At 36.8% G+C, this 17,786-nt stretch overlaps 2 protein-coding genes across 2 annotated transcripts; both read right to left on the bottom strand.

The window, feature by feature from the left end:
- Positions 1–7,825: 7,825 nt before the first annotated feature.
- Positions 7,826–11,194, bottom strand: LOC121782429 (probable magnesium transporter NIPA9). Its single transcript, XM_042180277.1, has 9 exons — positions 10,315–11,194; positions 9,563–9,661; positions 9,344–9,473; positions 9,177–9,265; positions 8,816–8,872; positions 8,666–8,724; positions 8,453–8,573; positions 8,183–8,331; positions 7,826–8,096 (listed from the first exon to the last, which is right to left on the bottom strand). The coding sequence occupies exons 1-9, from the start codon at positions 10,423–10,425 to the stop codon at positions 7,937–7,939; spliced, it is 975 nt and encodes a 324-aa protein (XP_042036211.1). The 5' UTR covers positions 10,426–11,194; the 3' UTR covers positions 7,826–7,936.
- Positions 11,195–11,338: 144 nt separating this feature from the next.
- Positions 11,339–14,315, bottom strand: LOC121782428 (eukaryotic initiation factor 4A-2-like). The gene is made up of 5 exons (XM_042180276.1): positions 14,137–14,315; positions 13,355–13,433; positions 13,154–13,263; positions 12,496–12,926; positions 11,339–12,179 (listed from the first exon to the last, which is right to left on the bottom strand). The coding sequence occupies exons 2-5, from the start codon at positions 13,420–13,422 to the stop codon at positions 11,544–11,546; spliced, it is 1,245 nt and encodes a 414-aa protein (XP_042036210.1). The 5' UTR covers positions 13,423–13,433; positions 14,137–14,315; the 3' UTR covers positions 11,339–11,543.
- Between the last annotated feature and the right edge of the window lie 3,471 nt (positions 14,316–17,786).

Below are 17,786 nucleotides of genomic sequence, written 5' to 3'. Positions count from 1 at the left end.
CGAATCATTTTGATTTTACAACCAAGTTGATTCTCAACTTCGTTCTTATAATTTTTGAACGCTTCTATTGCTTCATCTTTACTTCTTAAAAGATAAATGTAGCAATACCTTGTGCAATCATCTATGAAAGTGATAAAGTACTTTTTACCACCTCTAGTTTGCACCATCTTTAAATCACATACGTCCGTGTGAATTAATTCAAGGGGTTTTGTGCTTCGTTCCACCAAGTGAAACGACAACTTAGTCATTTTAGCTTCAAGACAAATTTCACATTTATCTTGGATATCCAATTCATTAGCCTTTAGTAAATCTAACTTCACTAATCTTTTAATGGCTTTTGAATTCACATGTCCCAATCTACAATGCCACAAATTTGAACACTCAGTCAAGTAAGAGGAAGTAGATGCTTTATTATTAGCCAAAGGCTTCGCAACACTGCGAGTTGCCACACTAAGTTTAAAAAGTCCGTCGGTTACATAACCTTTCCCAAGGGATTTTCCAAACTTATACAATACAAACCTATCAGACTCAAATACAAGTTTAAACCCCTTATTAACTAGTATTGATCCTGACACTAGGTTCTTGCGGATGTCCGGGACATGTAGCACATCCTTCAGCGTTATTGTGACGCCAGACGTCATCATGAGGATCACATTTCCGATGCCAAGGACTTCGGAGGATGCTTGATTCCCCATGTTGATCTTCCTCCCTTCAACAGCAGTGTAGGAGGTTAACTTGCTCCTATCTGAGCAGACATGAGCAGTAGCGCCGGTGTCGATGTACCAACCACCCTTGTTATCAACAAGGTTAACCTCTTCAGTGACCACAGCAATGAGGTCGTTTTCATCCCAGTCCTTGAACTCCTTCTCAACGACGTGGGCAGTCGGCTTCTTCTTCTTGCTGCGGCAGTCCTTCGCAAAGTGGCCCGGTTTGCCACATTTGTAGCAATCGTCTTCAAACTTCTTTGTAGGCTGCTTTCCCTTCCCTTTGTCATTTGGACGATTTGGGCAAGGGCGTTTGTTGGAGGGACCGCCCCGCTCCAACAGATTGGCTTTGGCTTCAAGTGGGGTGAAGCCCTTAGCCTTTTGGTCGCTTTTGCGCACATCAGCCTCAATGCGTAATTTCACGATCAAGTCTTCAAGGGTCATCTGCTTTCGCTTGTGCTTGAGATAGCTCTTGAAGTCCTTTCAACTAGGAGGAAGCTTGTCAATGATCGTGCACCTTAGGAATTTGTCAGGCAAGGTCATCCCTTCAGCCACTAATGCGTGGATGATCATTTGGAGCTCTTGAACTTGCTCCATGATGGGTCGAGAATCGACCATCTTGTAGTCCATAAACTTGGATGCTACAACTTGGTCTAAAAAGATTAGTAATGGTCCAGACCCAAGCCCAAAGACCACCCAAAGACCAATTGCCAAGATCCAAGTCCAAGTCCGAGATCGGGCACGGGCACGGGCACGGGCGCGCGGCGGCGGCGGTGCGCACGCGTGTGGGCTCTTTCACCCATCTTGGTCCACTATAATTATTAAGTAGCATAAAGTCACTTAATTTAAACACATTAAAAGATGTGTTACTTCTCCAATGTGGGATAATAAACACTAGTTAATTATTCCCTAAGCTCAAACTCCAAGCTTTAATTAAAAGCTAATTATGCCCAACTTTAATCCACTATTTCTCACTCACTGGAAATCAGATTTGAGAAAGTGAATATACTACATTTATCTACGTAAAATGTAGATCGACGCTATATCATTTAATTTCACAAAATTAAATGTCTCGTCACATTTATTATTTGGTCAAAATCCATTGACTGGGCATATTTAATCCATGATTTTTACAAAAATTACAATCTATGAATCAACAACAATGAAGTATTCACCTCTCTTGATTGTTTTGTTGTATTTCCTTCCATCTTGATAGTGTATAAACATCATTTTTAGTAAAAATGATATTTTTGACCCATAAAATGATAGGTTATTAGGTTATCACCATAAATATGGTTATCATTTTAACGCTCCCCTATATATATATATATATATATATATATATATATATATATAGGGGAGCGTTATTCTCCTTTTCACATGTTAGATCTTTTTTCCTTCTTAATATTACACGTTAGATCTAAGGCATCAACGGATCAGATTGATTCTATAAAACTGGTTTCGTGTTGCATTATAGAAGGTGGTTGTATGCATTACAAGGTTATTATTGACATTTGACGGAAAAGTAACTGCCACATTTTGGTATCTGCGAATAATGCACCACATGGTCACGAGTAATGCATATAATTGACTATATAATGCACAATATGTGAACTGCAACGCATACGAATAAGATGTACCATGTTATGATGTTTGACACACGTTTCTTGTTTCCCTAAGGGTTTAATAAGCTTAGGGGCGAGGGTATAGTACGTAGACATTACTAACAAATTGTTGTTATTGGAATATACGTATGTGCATTATTTGGTTTAGGTAGTGCATTATGTAGCTGTTAATTGTCATTATCTGAGTATATTATGCATTATTAGAGGTATTGTGTATATGGGTTAATCAACGGATTGAAGATTACATACGTGTATTTAGTAATGTCTACGTACTATACCCTAGCCCCTAAGCTTATTAAACCCTTAGGGGAAACAAGAAACGTGTGTCAAACATCATAACACAGCACATCTTGTTCGTATGCATTGCAGTTCACATATTGTGCATTATATAGGCAATTATATGCATTACTCGTGACCATGTGGTGCATTATTCGTAGCGGTTTCCAGCCTAGATTAGATTACTATTGTACCCTCATAATGCACAAAATAGGACAAATAATGCAACACGGGATTAATTACCCAATGTTGATCTTGACCGTCCATTTCTCTAATCTAATGGCTGATATTAAGAAGGAAAAAGGAGGAAATATAGGAAAAGGAAATGAATACATCCCTATATATATATATATATATATATATATATATATATATATATATATATATATATTATAAGGATGTGATCATATGATAACCCATATTTATGGTGATAACCTGATAACCTATCATTCTATGGACGAAATATATCATTTTATAAAATAGAATATCATTTTATGGATTAAAAGTATCATTCTATGCATGCTGAAAAAATATCATTTTATAGTGTATAAATATCATTTTTAGTAAAAATGATATTTTTGACCCATAAAATGATAGGTTATTAGGTTATCACCATAAATATGGTTATCATTCTAACGCACCCCTATATATATATATATATATATATGTGTATAGAAGACATGAATATGAATATTATAGTACCTGATTAAAAATCTCTACACGATAATGATGCAAATTCGTGATCAACTCTGCTCCACACTTCTTATAACCACGGCGTGGTATAATTTCATCCATATCAACTTGTGAAATATTATGCAATTCACAAAACTTTGTTGCTTGATCATGTATGTCTTCCCATCCATTCTCCCTAAAACTTTGCAACTGATGTTTCACACTTTGGATCAATGATATATGGCTTTAATAATATTTTGATCTTTTTTTTGCAAGGCAATGGATAATTCATTGGTTATTCCCAATAAATGTTTCATCAAATGCAAAGTGAAAACGAACTCATAGTTATCCATCCTTTCAATCAATTCTTCAGTGGTACTTCTGTTATCACGGAGAGTAGCATCGTCACGTACAAATTCCAACACTTTCTCAACCGAAGACTACATAGAGCATAGACGAAGCAATGTAAAGTAATGTGAGCCCCAACGAGTGTCTCCAGGCCTTACCAAACTAGTTTCTTGATTTTTACCTCTTCCACTAATCTCCAGTATCATTAACTATGGCAAGTGTGCTAATTCCTCTGAAGCACAAGCGTTTGCTAATTCCTTTTGAATTCATGGTGAATTCATTTGATTGTTAGCAGGAGTATTTGCAAACAAAGTTTTGGATACATCATCGTTAAGTTCACTAAACCATAGAAGCAACTCAATAAAATTACCTCAATTTGAAGAACTATTGGACTCATCATGTCCACGAAAAGATAACCCTTGCTTTAAGAGAAACTGAGTCACATTCAATGAGACTGTCAACCGAATGCGATATGCAACTTCCATCTCACGGGTATTTGACCGTAATATACTTGCCACACTGTTCCTTTGATCTTGAAAAGCTTCGAACTGAATTCTAGTATTATTATGACAAATATTTACGCCTCCAACATGATAATTGAATCTTTCTAATGCATTTTTCCAGTTGCTACAACCTGACTTTGTAAAAGCATCAGATTGTCGACCTCTTTTATCTGATTTCTTGAAAAGGTAGCACCAAAAGCAAAAGGTTGCATCCTTTGATACACTATACTCTAACCATGTATACCTTTTAAACCAAATACCTTGAAAACTTCTTTCTTGATTACAATATTTCTTTTTTTCATACTTATGTCCAATTGGTTGACAAGGGCCCTTATTCAAGTACTCTCTTCGTACTCTATCTCGAATTGAAACATCCAACTCTTTAATTGACTTGTGTTTTCCCGGATCACCAACAATATCATTCAAGTTCCTGGGCCCAATGGCCCCCTAGCCCCACCGTAGCTCCGTCTCTATGAAGGATACTTTGAGTTTTTGGTAGTGCCACTATGGTCTCACAAACGCACCTTCTAAATTCCAAGCAACCATTAATAGCATATTCCAACCGCTACCTCGCAAGTCCAACATTGTTCTTTTTGAGAATATCTCATATAGAGTGTGACATTGCAATTTCATGCAAAACACATCACTATGGTCCTTGCTTTCTTGGCTGTCCATAAATTTTTCGTGAAGCTATCCAAATGCACTTTTTGCAGCGGACACGATGGACTATCTAGGGCATGTGATTACTATGGCACAACTCAAGGCTAACTCAGCAGAAATAGAGGTCATCGGAGCTTGGCCTACGCCCAAGACGATGAAACAATTGAGGGGATTTCTCGGCCTTACAAGCTATTACCACCATTTTATAGCTCAGTATGCAATGATCACCACACCTCTTACGGAGCTGTTAAAAAAGGATTAATCAGTGAAGTCGTTGTTTTGCAGTGATTATACATAATCAACACTAAGTGTGATTAATTATAGGACAAATCTTTTTACCTAACCAAAATAAGCGTAAATTGCTTCAAAAGTCATGAACTTTGCCAAAATTTTGGTTTTTCCCATCAACTTTAAAAGTTGCATGAAAAGTCATGAATTTTACCGGGTGTTGCAAATTTCCCATCCGACCCAACCCGGTAAATTTCCGGCGCAAAGTAATCCTACATGGCTTGTCGGAGGTGTGACAGGACATATTTTTCCCGCGGTACATAAAACAACATTGTTTTGAACTGTTAAAAACGACGTCGTTTTATGCAGATTGAATTAAATTAAACCAAATTTTGAGATTTAGGGCTCGATTGAATTAAACGACCACACGATTTAGGGCTCGCGATTCCCGTTCCTGTTTGCAATTCCCGATCTGCGACGCCGCCAACGGAAAATATGCCATGTTACGCCTCAGGCAAGCCATGTAGAATTAGTTTGCGCCGGAAATTTACTGGGTCGGGTCGGATGGGAAATATGCAACACCTGGTAAAAATCATGACTTTTCATGCAACTTTTAAAGTTGATGGGAAAAACCAAACTTTGGGCAAAGTTCATAACTTTTAAAGCAGTTTACCCTATAAAAAAACACAACATTTATATGCAACTCAGATTTTGTCTAAAATGAAAAATACTAGTAAAACAAATCAAAACTCGGATACTAACAAATGAAAATCGTTAGAAAAATCGCCTTTCCTTTTCTAATCTCAAATTCAACTAACAAAAATCAATATCCAAATGAAATCTAAATTATGATCCAAACCACCAACCAAAATTCCAAATACAAAAATTATGATGACATGAAAATGTATATACACAACACAACACAACACAATGCATCTACAACTTCAAGTTTGTCCTAAAATCATGGTCCGCATCTAAAGATGTATTCTGCCTAGAATATTGTAACAATCCGCTATGCGACTTGGGATGGTACGTAATAATCTTATTCCCCTTCTCATCAAATAATTTAACATCGTCTTCGTCGTCATCGTCGGGAACCCTACATTTCTCTCCTAATATTATAGTCTTCTTCCACACCGAATCCTCGTGTTTGAAAATCCGCGCCGTCTCCCTTACCCGGGGAGAAGGCTTCTCCGTGGCCCCACCACCGCCACCCCGGAGGCTTATGCTCGACACGAGCCTCGAGACGCCAGAGCTAACGCGGCGGTGGTGGAGGTTAAGGCTGCAGGAGGCCGTCCGCATGTGGCGGTTTCCTGGCGGCATGGGCAGCGACATCGTCTGCTCGGGGCTGCATGGCTTCGCGGCCGCATCCTCCGGCATCATGGGGCCGTCGCCGCGGACGCCGTCGGAGCTTGCGGTCGAGGGATCGGGGTATTCCTCGCTGCCGCCGTCGTCATCCTCCACCGCGGGCGGTCTCTTGCGGAAAAGAACGCCGCAAAAGTATGAAACTGTTTGAAAAAATATCGGTATAAGAAAATATCATATTTAATTTTTTCTGTCATAATAAAGAAGTAAGATGAGAAAGAGTTTATATTTGAACAACCTACGGATTTTTTTCTTCTCCCCATTTGTTTAGAGGGGAAAAAGGGGGGAAAGTTTCAGGAATTTGCAGCCGGTGACACTAGAGTTTTTTTTTTAGCGTCGACAAAAGTTTGGATTGATTAATTGTGTGGGAGATATAGAAATGACTTCAATTATTTTTTAGAGTTATGGAAATTGTTGTTTTTGGTTTTTACTTCCTCGATGAGGATTGCTTGAATTCAGGTGAAAGCTAGGGCCTTTATTTCAGCTACAACATTCAATTTTGATGGCTAAAATTAGTCATTTTCGTTGAAAAAATATTTTCGTAATAAATAGTATCCCCTCCGTCCCATTACAAGTGATGAATTTCTTTACGGCATGGAATTTTAAAAAATAATATATACTGAGTTAAAGTGGAGAGGAAAAGTAAGAGAGATAAGAGAGAATAAGTAAGAAAAAGAGAATAAAGTAATAGAGATGGAATAAAGTAATAGAGGTTTAAAGTTTTGTCTTTTGTTAAAAAAGAAAATTGATCACTTATGATAGGACAACCTAAAATGGAAAATTGATCACTTGTGATGGGACGGAGGAATAGTAGTTTATAAAATTAACTAAGCATGCAAAAATAAGTCATTAATACTCCCTATCTATGACAAATTCCGCTTAACTTAATAAGGGATTTGGATCCCCTGCTATGGCTGATAGCCCAGTAGTGGATGCTATTACACTAATTCTATTATTTTAATTTTAAATTAATTTATTAAAATATTATTTTATTTTATTAATATAAAATAATTTTAAATTATATTATTAAAATCTTATTGTATTTATTTTGTAAAATAATTTATTGTATGTTCATGTTTTATCACAGCCACTGCTAGGAAGTTAGGCATTGTAATTTTATATTAGAACTGATAAATAATGTAAAAATATTATAATGGTCGGATTTTTGTATAGCAATCTTGTAGTACTATAATTTGGCCCAATATTAAAGAATGTAACGTCAAAAAGGAAATCAGATTTTGTACTTAAAAAAGAAAATCTATGATACTATTTAATTAAGCCTTTTTTGTTATTTTGTGAGAAACCGACATATGTAGAGTACGTGACCTGATTTTGTTTTGTTTAGTCATTGTAAACATTTCAAATATTATATATATAATGGATTCAATAATCAATTGGATATTCAAGAAATCTTTGTATTTGTGGTACTCTATATCTGTTTTCCTTTTCCCTTTTCCCTTTTCCCTTTTCCTCGTTAATTAACAATAAGCAATATTTAATAATCGTGGTCTGAAAAAATAAAATTACATTCTCCATAATGATTTTTAGGCTGTAGCTATTTCAAAATTGTGTCCCTTGCACGGGCCGAGCTCCACTGCCTTTGGATGAAACTCCTCTCGATCCCGCCTCGTGCAAAGCGTTTCCACAGCCTCCGGAGGTGTTGCATCAACCTCGACGAAGATACCAGCAGGATCACTCCGAGGATGATGAAGAGCCTGCACGAGGCGGAGTTAACAATGTAAGGAGTCCGAACAAAAGAGAGAGAGAGACACGAGAGATGAGAGAATGTGGATTTGGATACCATCCGAGGAGAAGCAATAGGCGAGATGTGGGGGCCGAAGGCAGCTGTTCGCCCAGTGCAAACATGCCGGCAAGCACACCAGTCACGATCGAGGCAACAGCTGCACATGTGGACACGACGATTGCCCTTCCGTGCTTCAAACCACGTGTCTGTTTACAATAGCAAAAACAAAGAATAAGTTATACTTATGAAACAACGAGGTAATCTAGAATTTCAAAGAGACTCTCTGATCGAATGTGCAAAATCAAAATCAGGTGGTGTTCGGTTTACCTGGTAAATAAATCCAGAGGCACTGCACGTTATGCTGATCGAGACACAAACGGGAAGCAATAACTTGGAAGATCCTAGCTCCAAGAACAAGAATCCCATTTTTGATATTACAGATGCAATCCTGCAATTGCATTTCGTGAGTTTTTTCTCGTAAGATGACAAGTATTAGAAGAATCCGAAGAAACATGTATTGGTTGAGTTCAAGAGACTTACCCAAATAGGATGCCGGACTCCAAGCCGTAAATGATTTCCTCAACCACTTCGTATTGCATCTGCAAGGTCGAAAAGCAGACGATTCAGACCCATGAGACTAATATAGCACTTCATTAAGACGATATCTTTAATCATAATGCCTAACTATACCAACTCATGTTCTCTTCTCTGCCTTCTATAAACACGAAGCCATCCATTAAGAAGAACCTAAAATGTACAAACAATTCAAGGTGTTAATGGTAAACCATCGAGTACTCACGTGGGATGGCTGTGTTACAAGGGAAGTCAAAAGAAACAACTTTTGAGCATATCATTGGAACCAAACAAAAAAGGAACAACCATATAATGATAGTCGAACCAGAATCATAGTACGATAAAGGTGCCTATGAAAAATCAAGCAAACTCAGTAATATTCGACTTTTGAATACCAGATAGGCATGTTTATAATATTTTCAACATTACCCGACATCAACCAGCAATGCCAATTAAAAGAATAAGGTAAGATACCTACAAACACAAGCACAACAACAAATGCGAGCCATGGTAAATAGATAACTGAGATGGATGATGACTTTTGCTCTTCTCCTCCAGCACCAACACCTGGATGCGAAGAACGCAACAAATCAGAGACAGGGTCGTAAAACATAGAGATATGAATAATATATCGACTTACATTACCTATAGTGCCAATACCAGCAAAAGCAATTCCGATCCAGTCGATTGCATTCATGACCTCCTTCAGATAAAAATGAGAAAATACTGAGAGAATGGCAAGCCCGCAGCCAGAAACAGGTTGAATCACCGATACCTACATTCACAAAATTTCAATATACGAGCCACCATCATGATCTACAGTCTCTGTAAATGAATGAACATGTATAGGTTCGGAGATCTTACCGGAGCCTGAGATAGTGCGAGCAACATCAAGATGGCCCCAAAAATATCCATCAAGAAGCCGATTATCCAAGGACTGTTAGAAGCATATGCTCTTATCACCTGTAAATACAGATCCCCTTATCATAACTAATCTGCTTCAATTTGAATCAGATGCGTCGTGAATATATTCATCAACATACTTGTTGCCTATTTTCGCAGTTGGAACATACTTGGGAAGAATTTCATCAAAGACAGGCTAAAGCTAATAAATGTGACATTAATAAGTACTATAAACTTGGACATTTATTACAGTAGAGATCACCAATGGTCCCCGGTCATTCATCGAGAGTCTCCCTATAATCGATGGATCGATATAATCAGTTTGCATTCAGCTTAACACAACTGAAAGAGTAAGATTTCTACTGTAAGAATTCCATTCATTTTCTAAACAAGGGGTTTTGGCAATTACAAAAGTATACCAACAATGTACATACAAAGATGCAGAGCCAAATTATAAAGGAAAATATCCCAGAAAACGAGAATAAATTTAAAAATCAAAGTTTTCACACAAAATAAGTACATTTCAACATATGGAATTACGCACGCATCTAATTAATTAGCTCATTCAATACAATGCAAAGGCAATCGATAAAAAGATCACATTTATTTAGATGCCCAAAAATCCAATTAACAGATAAACGACTCTGTTCACCCCAATTTATGCATCCAAAATCAATTACACGGAAAACCAGAAAACAGCAACAGTAGAATACCTTGAGCTTGAAGGAGAGAGGCGGGAGAATTAGGGTGCCCTTTTTCTGGAGCACTTTGCCAATGCTGATTCCGGCTGAAGCCGCAATCGTTAAGCAAATCGATTCCCACATGTCTCCCTGATTATTATTATTAACTAGTTTGTTCTATATTTCTGCGTGCAGAGATCGATGCAATTGCACATAAATGAAGGGGAAGTATGCGTGGATTTCGACACGCAGCGAAGATCCCTGTCGATTATCAGACTCTCCGTTGTTTTATTCCAGCAATAAATACTCATAACTTCGCCTTTGACAATTTTGATATTCCATTGACATGCAATATTTCGTTTTTCTCTTGAAAATTCTTCTTTTTTTCTAATGTGTCCCCTAAAAATATATATTTGTTGTATGGCGTATTAGAAAATCTATGCCATTTTAAAAGTTGCTGTTTTTAAAGGACAAGAGTATAAACTTATTAATTTGATAAAAATGTTATAAAAGTTGTTTAGGTTTTAATAGAGCTCGGCTAAGCTTGATCTGATTACACATATGGAGTGTATATACTGGTTTTACTCAAAACTTTCAATTTATTTATCCAAGAAGCATTTTACAAAGGGATTATTGTTCTATCTCACAACAAAATTCTTCGTCGAAAATACATAGTATTCGCACACTAGCAATTTAGGAGAACTCTCAGTCTACCTTATTGAATGAGAAGTTTTCTTCATCCAATAAACAAAGTTCTTAAAACATGCTCAATAACTACGAACATATCCATATATAGCAAAAATAAAAATGGCACTAAAACACAGTTTATTTCAAAACAAAAATTACCACCATCCATAAACTCTTTAGGTGAGATGTTGTATGATTGCATTGAATTGCATATACCCTATATAGTGTTCTTCATCCTCAGATAAGCTCTTCTGTTTATACAGAAACACAATGCCAAGCAAAAAAACAAAGCTTAATGCAGATGAAAGTAACATTTAAGAATGAACAAGATGAGGTCATCTGTTCATACAGAAAAAGGATGGCCCCAAAATCAACAACACAACCTCACAACTCCAAAGACTCACCAAACCACATCATCATACAAACTGGAGTTATTTAGACATTAAAATACAAAGCAAAAACCATTGTAAAACAGTAGTTTGAACTTAGACTGTAACATATATAAACTAGCCTACGAAATAAGATTGTAACTTACTTAAAACAAGGAGAATTAACCTCTGGGCCTCAAAAACTGCTTACAGGAGGTCTGCAACATTCGCCGGCAGCTCCTCAACTACCACATTGTAGAACTTCTGGATGTCAAAAAGCATGCGTTCGTCATCTTTGGTAACAAAGTTTATGGCCACACCCTTCCTTCCAAATCGCCCACTTCGTCCAATACGATGCAGGTAGTTCTCAGGTTGAGTCGGCAAATCATAGTTGATCACAAGAGAGACTTGCTGGACATCAATACCACGGGCTAGTAAATCGGTGGTGATGAGGACTCGGGAGGAACCAGATCTGAATTCTCTCATGATGATATCTCTAGTGTTCTGGTCCATGTCACCGTGGGTGGCAGAGACAGTATGGTCACGGCTGCGCATTTTGTCAGTGAGCCAGTCAACCTTACGCCTAGTGTTAACGAAGATGACGCTCTGAGTGATAGCCAAGGTCTCATAAAGATCACACAGGGTTTCAAGTTTCCACTCTTCCTTGTCAACATTGACATAAAACTGCTTGATACCCTCGAGTGTTAGCTCATCACGTTTGACAAGAATGCGGACAGGCTTGTTCATAAACTTCCTTGTGATTTCAAGGGCCTCTGGGGGCATGGTTGCAGAGAACACACCAACTTGAATCTTAGGTGGCAGCAACTGGAAGATATCATATATCTGGATGAACACAGTCCACTTGTTAGTAATAAAACAATGAACTAAATAGAGCTCAGATACACTAATCGTGAAGTCAAATGCAGGAAAAAAATAAAATATGGTAGATAAGGCGCATGGAGTGAATAAGGCAAAATTCACAAAGAAAGCAGCCTGTGCAAATTGACAGCATTATTTATGGACAGTCAAATACAAAGAAAAGCTGTATTTTACGCAATTCTGTTCTACAGCAACTATCTCTACTTGGTATCCTAATCCACCCGACCAAGTTAGGTTCACCGTTAATGCCCACAAATACAGATAAAAATACGAAGTAAACCTGATCCTTGAAACCCCGGGAAAGCATTTCATCAGCTTCATCCAAAACAAACATCTTAATATAATCAGGGCGCAGAGACTGCCTTCTCAGCATGTCAAAAACACGACCAGGAGTGCCGACAACAACATGAACTCCACTAGAGAGAATACGCTGATCTTCACGAACACTGGTACCTCCAACACAAGCATGAACCTTAACGCCAAGATAATCACCTAGTGCTCTCATGACCTTCTCGATTTGCTGAGCAAGCTCACGAGTGGGTGCCAGAACTAAAGCCTGGCATTCAACCACATTGTAGTCCAACTGCTGCAGAATCCCAGAGCAGAAGGTTGCAGTTTTTCCAGTCCCAGATTGAGCTTGCTGAATCACATCAAGCCCCTTGCAGAAAGGAACAATCCCTCTTTGCTGGATCGCAGAGGGCTTCTCAAAACCTAACAAAAAGAGCAACTCCATACATTTTCCAAAGAAAATTCTCAAGCATAGAAAGAAAGTAATTAATAGCATACACCCATCTTACTAAAACTTTATGACTTCCAGCCAGCCCAGTCAAAAACCCATTTATGCACATACATACAACTAAAGCCCCCTAAATGAAACTTCAATGTAAATTAATTTGAATAAAGTACAATATATCTCTGATTCAAAATCGTTTAAGTACCGTAGGCATAGATGCCCCTAAGTAGATTCTCCTGCAAGCCCATAGCATCAAAGCTATCGTAAACTTCATCATAACTAGTGAAGAATTCTTCACCACCATCAGTTCCAAGTCTGCATCATAGACTTAGACGGTCACAAAAAAAACTGTATAACTTTCACTATCCAATACAAAATAAAACAACAAAAGAAGCTAAGATCTCACAGCTCAGTCATCTTAGCATCAAAGTGACGAGCATCAAATTGAGAGCCTTCAGGAGCCATTCCAGCCATGATTGCAAAAACTGGAAGAAATATCATCAAATGATAAGTTATGTTTACCACTATTGAAAAGTCTTGCAGTTACGGAAAAAAGAAAACTTAACAAAAACACCACATTATATCATATGAGGAGCAGTTAGACAGTAGAATAACACATAACGGAAGCATTAAATGAAGCTGTCTGTTCAATTATAATTTATATCAAGTGGCACCGGAATAAAATTGTTATCCATCAATCATGCTCCTTTAGCAAAACAGTTACTCTAGTAGTCTAATGAAGAGCAGAAGTTCTCTTCGCAAAGTTACCAAATTCAACACACAAGGATAATAAGCAGTTACATCAATCATTGCCATGAACAACAGAATTTTGATGCCTAATTCCTCACAAATACAATAATTACACGGTTGAAGCTACTGCTAAACAGATAAAGCAAGAAAAAAGGAAATAAAAAAGGAAAAACATAGCATAACGTTTTCAATCCCCCAACAAAACTATATTATATACACATGAAAAAGGAAAACAAATACCCCTCATAATACTCAACTACAACTTCAAAAACAACACAAAATAAACAAAGCGCTCTCACATCTAAAGCTACACCAATTGAAGCGATCAATTCAAAAAGATCATCCACGCACCACAAAAGACATGACTAAGTAAAAACACAGAAGTAAGAAATCACGTAAAAATTTGTGTAGATGCTACCATCTGCTCGAGTAAGCTACCTGAAATCACAAACGAGGATCTGAGAGACAAGAAAGCGAGAGCTTTAGCGCTTTTGGTTGAAGCGTCGACTTTATTCCAAAACTCCTCGGATCTACGCCGTGGAGTTCAGGAAGAGTGAGAAGTTGAAGAGAGAGAATACGAAACGAGAAAGTGCGGTTTTCCTTTTCTAGGGATTTTGGATTGAGCCTACTGCGATCCACGTTGTCGTGTTCAATGCAGTTACGTATTTACCCCTGGCGGATTGATTGCATAACGACGTCGTTTTCTTGGAATTTATTGTGAATTTTCGTTGTCGTAATAAGCTGGGCCGACTGATGCGCCGATTCGTGTAATATGGGTTTGGAAAGGCCCACTCGAGATCCATCAATTGAGACTTTTAACTTCACCTCTTTTTTGTTATTCCAACTTTAATTAAGGAAATATTGAATTTTATGTTTTACATTTTTTTTCTTCACAAAAATAATTTATGCTTTATTTTATCAAAAAATGTTCAAATCGTTGTGGATCAAATATTGAGATGCTGAAATGTCAGACTTAGTTGGTAAATGCTGCTTCACTATCAATGGCAGACGCATCATTTGGGGTATATAAGGCTTAAACTCCATAGTACTTCTTCCGTCTCATAAAAATGTGCACTTTCCATTTTTATCTGTCCTATAAGAATATGTGCATTTCATTTTTAGAAAGTTATATCAATTTAATTATGCAGGTCTCACTATCGACTAACACTACTTTATCATACCATTCTACTCGTCTCTCTTACTTTACCACATCATTCTCCTATTTTCTCTTACTTTACCAATTTTGTCTTAATTCCCGTGACATATCAATTGTCATATTTTTATGGGACGGAGAGAGTAATATTTTTATTTATTATTTTTATTTTTATTAAAATTTCCCTATATCATTCTTAATCTTTACTAAATTAATGTAGACGAAGACCAATTATCAAAAATTGAAGGACTAGTAGGAGATATTTGAATTTGAGAGATAATCGAAGAAAATTTGCTGCAAAAATAGTATTAGAAAAAAAGAAAATGTCAAAATAAGGTATAAAAAGTTATAAAAAAAATAATTCATAAATATAGCTTTAAGTTGAATTAGTATTGTATATAGTAGTAATAATCCTATATATATATATATACATATAAATTGTGGGGCTGAGAATAAAAAAACAATAGAACAAATAATATACAAAAAGGAAATGAATATATATATATATATATAGGTGTGATAAACTACAAACCCTCTATAATACAAACTATACAAACTTTAATCCTACTCGCTTAATACAATTAATCAACGGTTAATATAAGAGATTTTTCTAATGTCAACATTTCCTACAAATATGTACACTCCGTTGACATCGAACAATCAGAATTTGTATACCCCCGTTGACAGAATTTGTACACCCTGTTGACATCAGCCCCCGTTGACAGAATTTGTACACTCCGTTGACATCAGCCCCCGTTGACAGAATTTGTACACTCCGTTGACATCAGCCTCCGTTGACAGAATTTATACACTCCATTGACATCAATTTGTATAGTTTGTATTATAGAGAGTTTGTATTTGATCACACCTATATATATATATATATAGATATATATATAACTAAGATGCATTTTCAGCCACTCATTCATAATTTTCGCGCGATGTCAACACAGAGACATTATGTCAACTACGATGTCAACAACAAACGTTAAAATGTCAATAGCTTTCATATCAAATGTCAACAAATTATATAAAAATGTGAACAGCTTATCAATAGCTTGTCAACAAAGCCTGCAGTATGTAATATATATCAAATGTTAATCAGTTAAACAACTTGTATCAAAATGTCTACAGCTTGTATAAAGTGTCAACAACTCAAAAATAATTCTTTCAATTAAAAACTAACAACTATTTTATCTTAATTTTTTTATTTGACACAAGTTCTGGCATCATGGTTATACAACACATGTCAATAGTCTGCATATCAAATGTCAACAACTTGTATATAGTGTCAACAACTCAAAAAATAATTCTTTTAATTAAAAAATACTCCCTCCGTCCAGCAATAGGAGTCCCGTTTTTCTGTTTTGGGATGTCCGGGAATAGGAGTCCCGGTTCTACTTGCCATATTTGGACAATTTAATTACCCTCCCCCCTTCTTACTAATTTACACAATTGCCATAAAAAAACACCCCTCCCCCTCATTCTCTCACCCTCACTCTCGGTCTCCCTCATTCTCTCACCCTCACTCTTGACACTCTCGGTCTCCCTCCTCCACTCACCTCTCCCAATCGCCGCCCCCCTCCTCCTCTCCCAATCGCCGCCCTCCTCCTCCTCCTCTCCCAGTCGCCGCTCTCTGTGGAACCATAATCCACGCCTCCTCCTCTTCCTTCTCCAAATCGCCGCCTCCTCCTCCTCCAAATCGCCGCTCTCTGTGTTTAATTCTTCATTTTAATGTTTTAATTTGCTAATAAGTTTCGATTTTGGATTTTGATTTGGATTTTGATTTTGATTTGGATTTCGATTTTGATTTGGATTTCGATTTTGGATTTGGATTTCGATTTGGATTTTCAATTTGGATTTCGATTTTGGATTTTCATTTTGATTTTGGATTCTTCATTTTGGATTTCGATTTCGATTTCGATTTGGATTTCGATTTTGGATTCTTCATTTTGGATTCTTCATTTTCATGTCCGATTTCAATTTTGGATTTGGATTTCGATTTTGGATTTCGATTTGGATTTCGATTTGGATTACGATTTCGGATTTGGATTTGGATTTGGATTTCGATTTCGATTTTGGATTCTTCATTTTCGATTTTGGATTCTTCATTTTCATGTCTGATTTTGATTTGCTGATAAATTTGGTGATAAGTTTCGATTTTAGAGGCAGTAAATTTCGAATTTTTGGAAGCCAAAAATTTAACACACTTGAGGTGGGTCCCAAATTCCACTATCACACACCATTTAATACACACTCCAACAACTTTCTTAAAACCCGTGCCATGGAGAAATGGGACTCCAATTGCTGGACGGAGGGAGTAACAACTATTTTATCTTAATTTTTTTATTTGACACAAGTTCTGGCATCATGGTTATACAACACATGTCAATAGTCTGCATATCAAATGTCAACAACTTGTATATAGTGTCAACAACTCAAAAAACAATTCTTTTAATTAAAAAATAACAACTATTTTATCTTAATTTTTTTATTTGACACAAGTTCTGGCATCATGATCATACAACACATGTCCCATGTCAATAGCCTACATATCAAATGTCAACAGCTTATATCAAAATGTCAACAGCTTCTCTTCACCGACGACGACTTCCATTGGCGTGCAATCAACGATTTCTCGGTCAACAAATTGAATGAAATTGAGATGAATCAGCAGATGCTGACGATTAATACGGCACAGGAAACGGAATTTCTAGAGAGAGAAACAATAAACTAATGATTTCTCCTACGAATTGAACCTTTACTCATAGGCAAACCCAACGAGATTTCTCGAAATCTGAACAACTGCATAAAAAATTCAATTCAACCAAACAAAAATTAATAAACAAAGAAGAAGGAATTTGCAGAAAGATCAAAGTGACAACAACTGGTATATCCAAACGAATAAAAAAAGCCTCAGATCTAGGAAATTTAT

The sequence above is a fragment of the Salvia splendens genome, chromosome 20 (genome assembly GCF_004379255.2).
Source record: "Salvia splendens isolate huo1 chromosome 20, SspV2, whole genome shotgun sequence".
NCBI classification, from domain to species: domain Eukaryota; kingdom Viridiplantae; phylum Streptophyta; class Magnoliopsida; order Lamiales; family Lamiaceae; genus Salvia; species Salvia splendens.
Note: the sequence above shows the minus strand (reverse complement) of the source record. Positions and strands in the feature narration are given on the sequence as shown.

Coding starts and splice junctions, on each gene's coding strand:
- LOC121782429 (XM_042180277.1), bottom strand. CDS start 10,425: ATGTGGGAATCGATTTGCTTAACGATTGCGGCTTCAGCCGGAATCAGC. Junction 9,474..9,562: donor TCGCACTATCTCAGGCTCCG/GTAAGATCTCCG, acceptor TTGTGAATGTAG/GTATCGGTGATTCAACCTGT. Junction 8,873..9,176: donor TTGTTGTTGTGCTTGTGTTT/GTAGGTATCTTA, acceptor TGTACATTTTAG/GTTCTTCTTAATGGATGGCT.
- LOC121782428 (XM_042180276.1), bottom strand. CDS start 13,422: ATGGCTGGAATGGCTCCTGAAGGCTCTCAATTTGATGCTCGTCACTTT. Junction 12,927..13,153: donor TAGGGGCATCTATGCCTACG/GTACTTAAACGA, acceptor TCTTTTTGTTAG/GTTTTGAGAAGCCCTCTGCG. Junction 12,180..12,495: donor CCCGGGGTTTCAAGGATCAG/GTTTACTTCGTA, acceptor GTGTTCATCCAG/ATATATGATATCTTCCAGTT.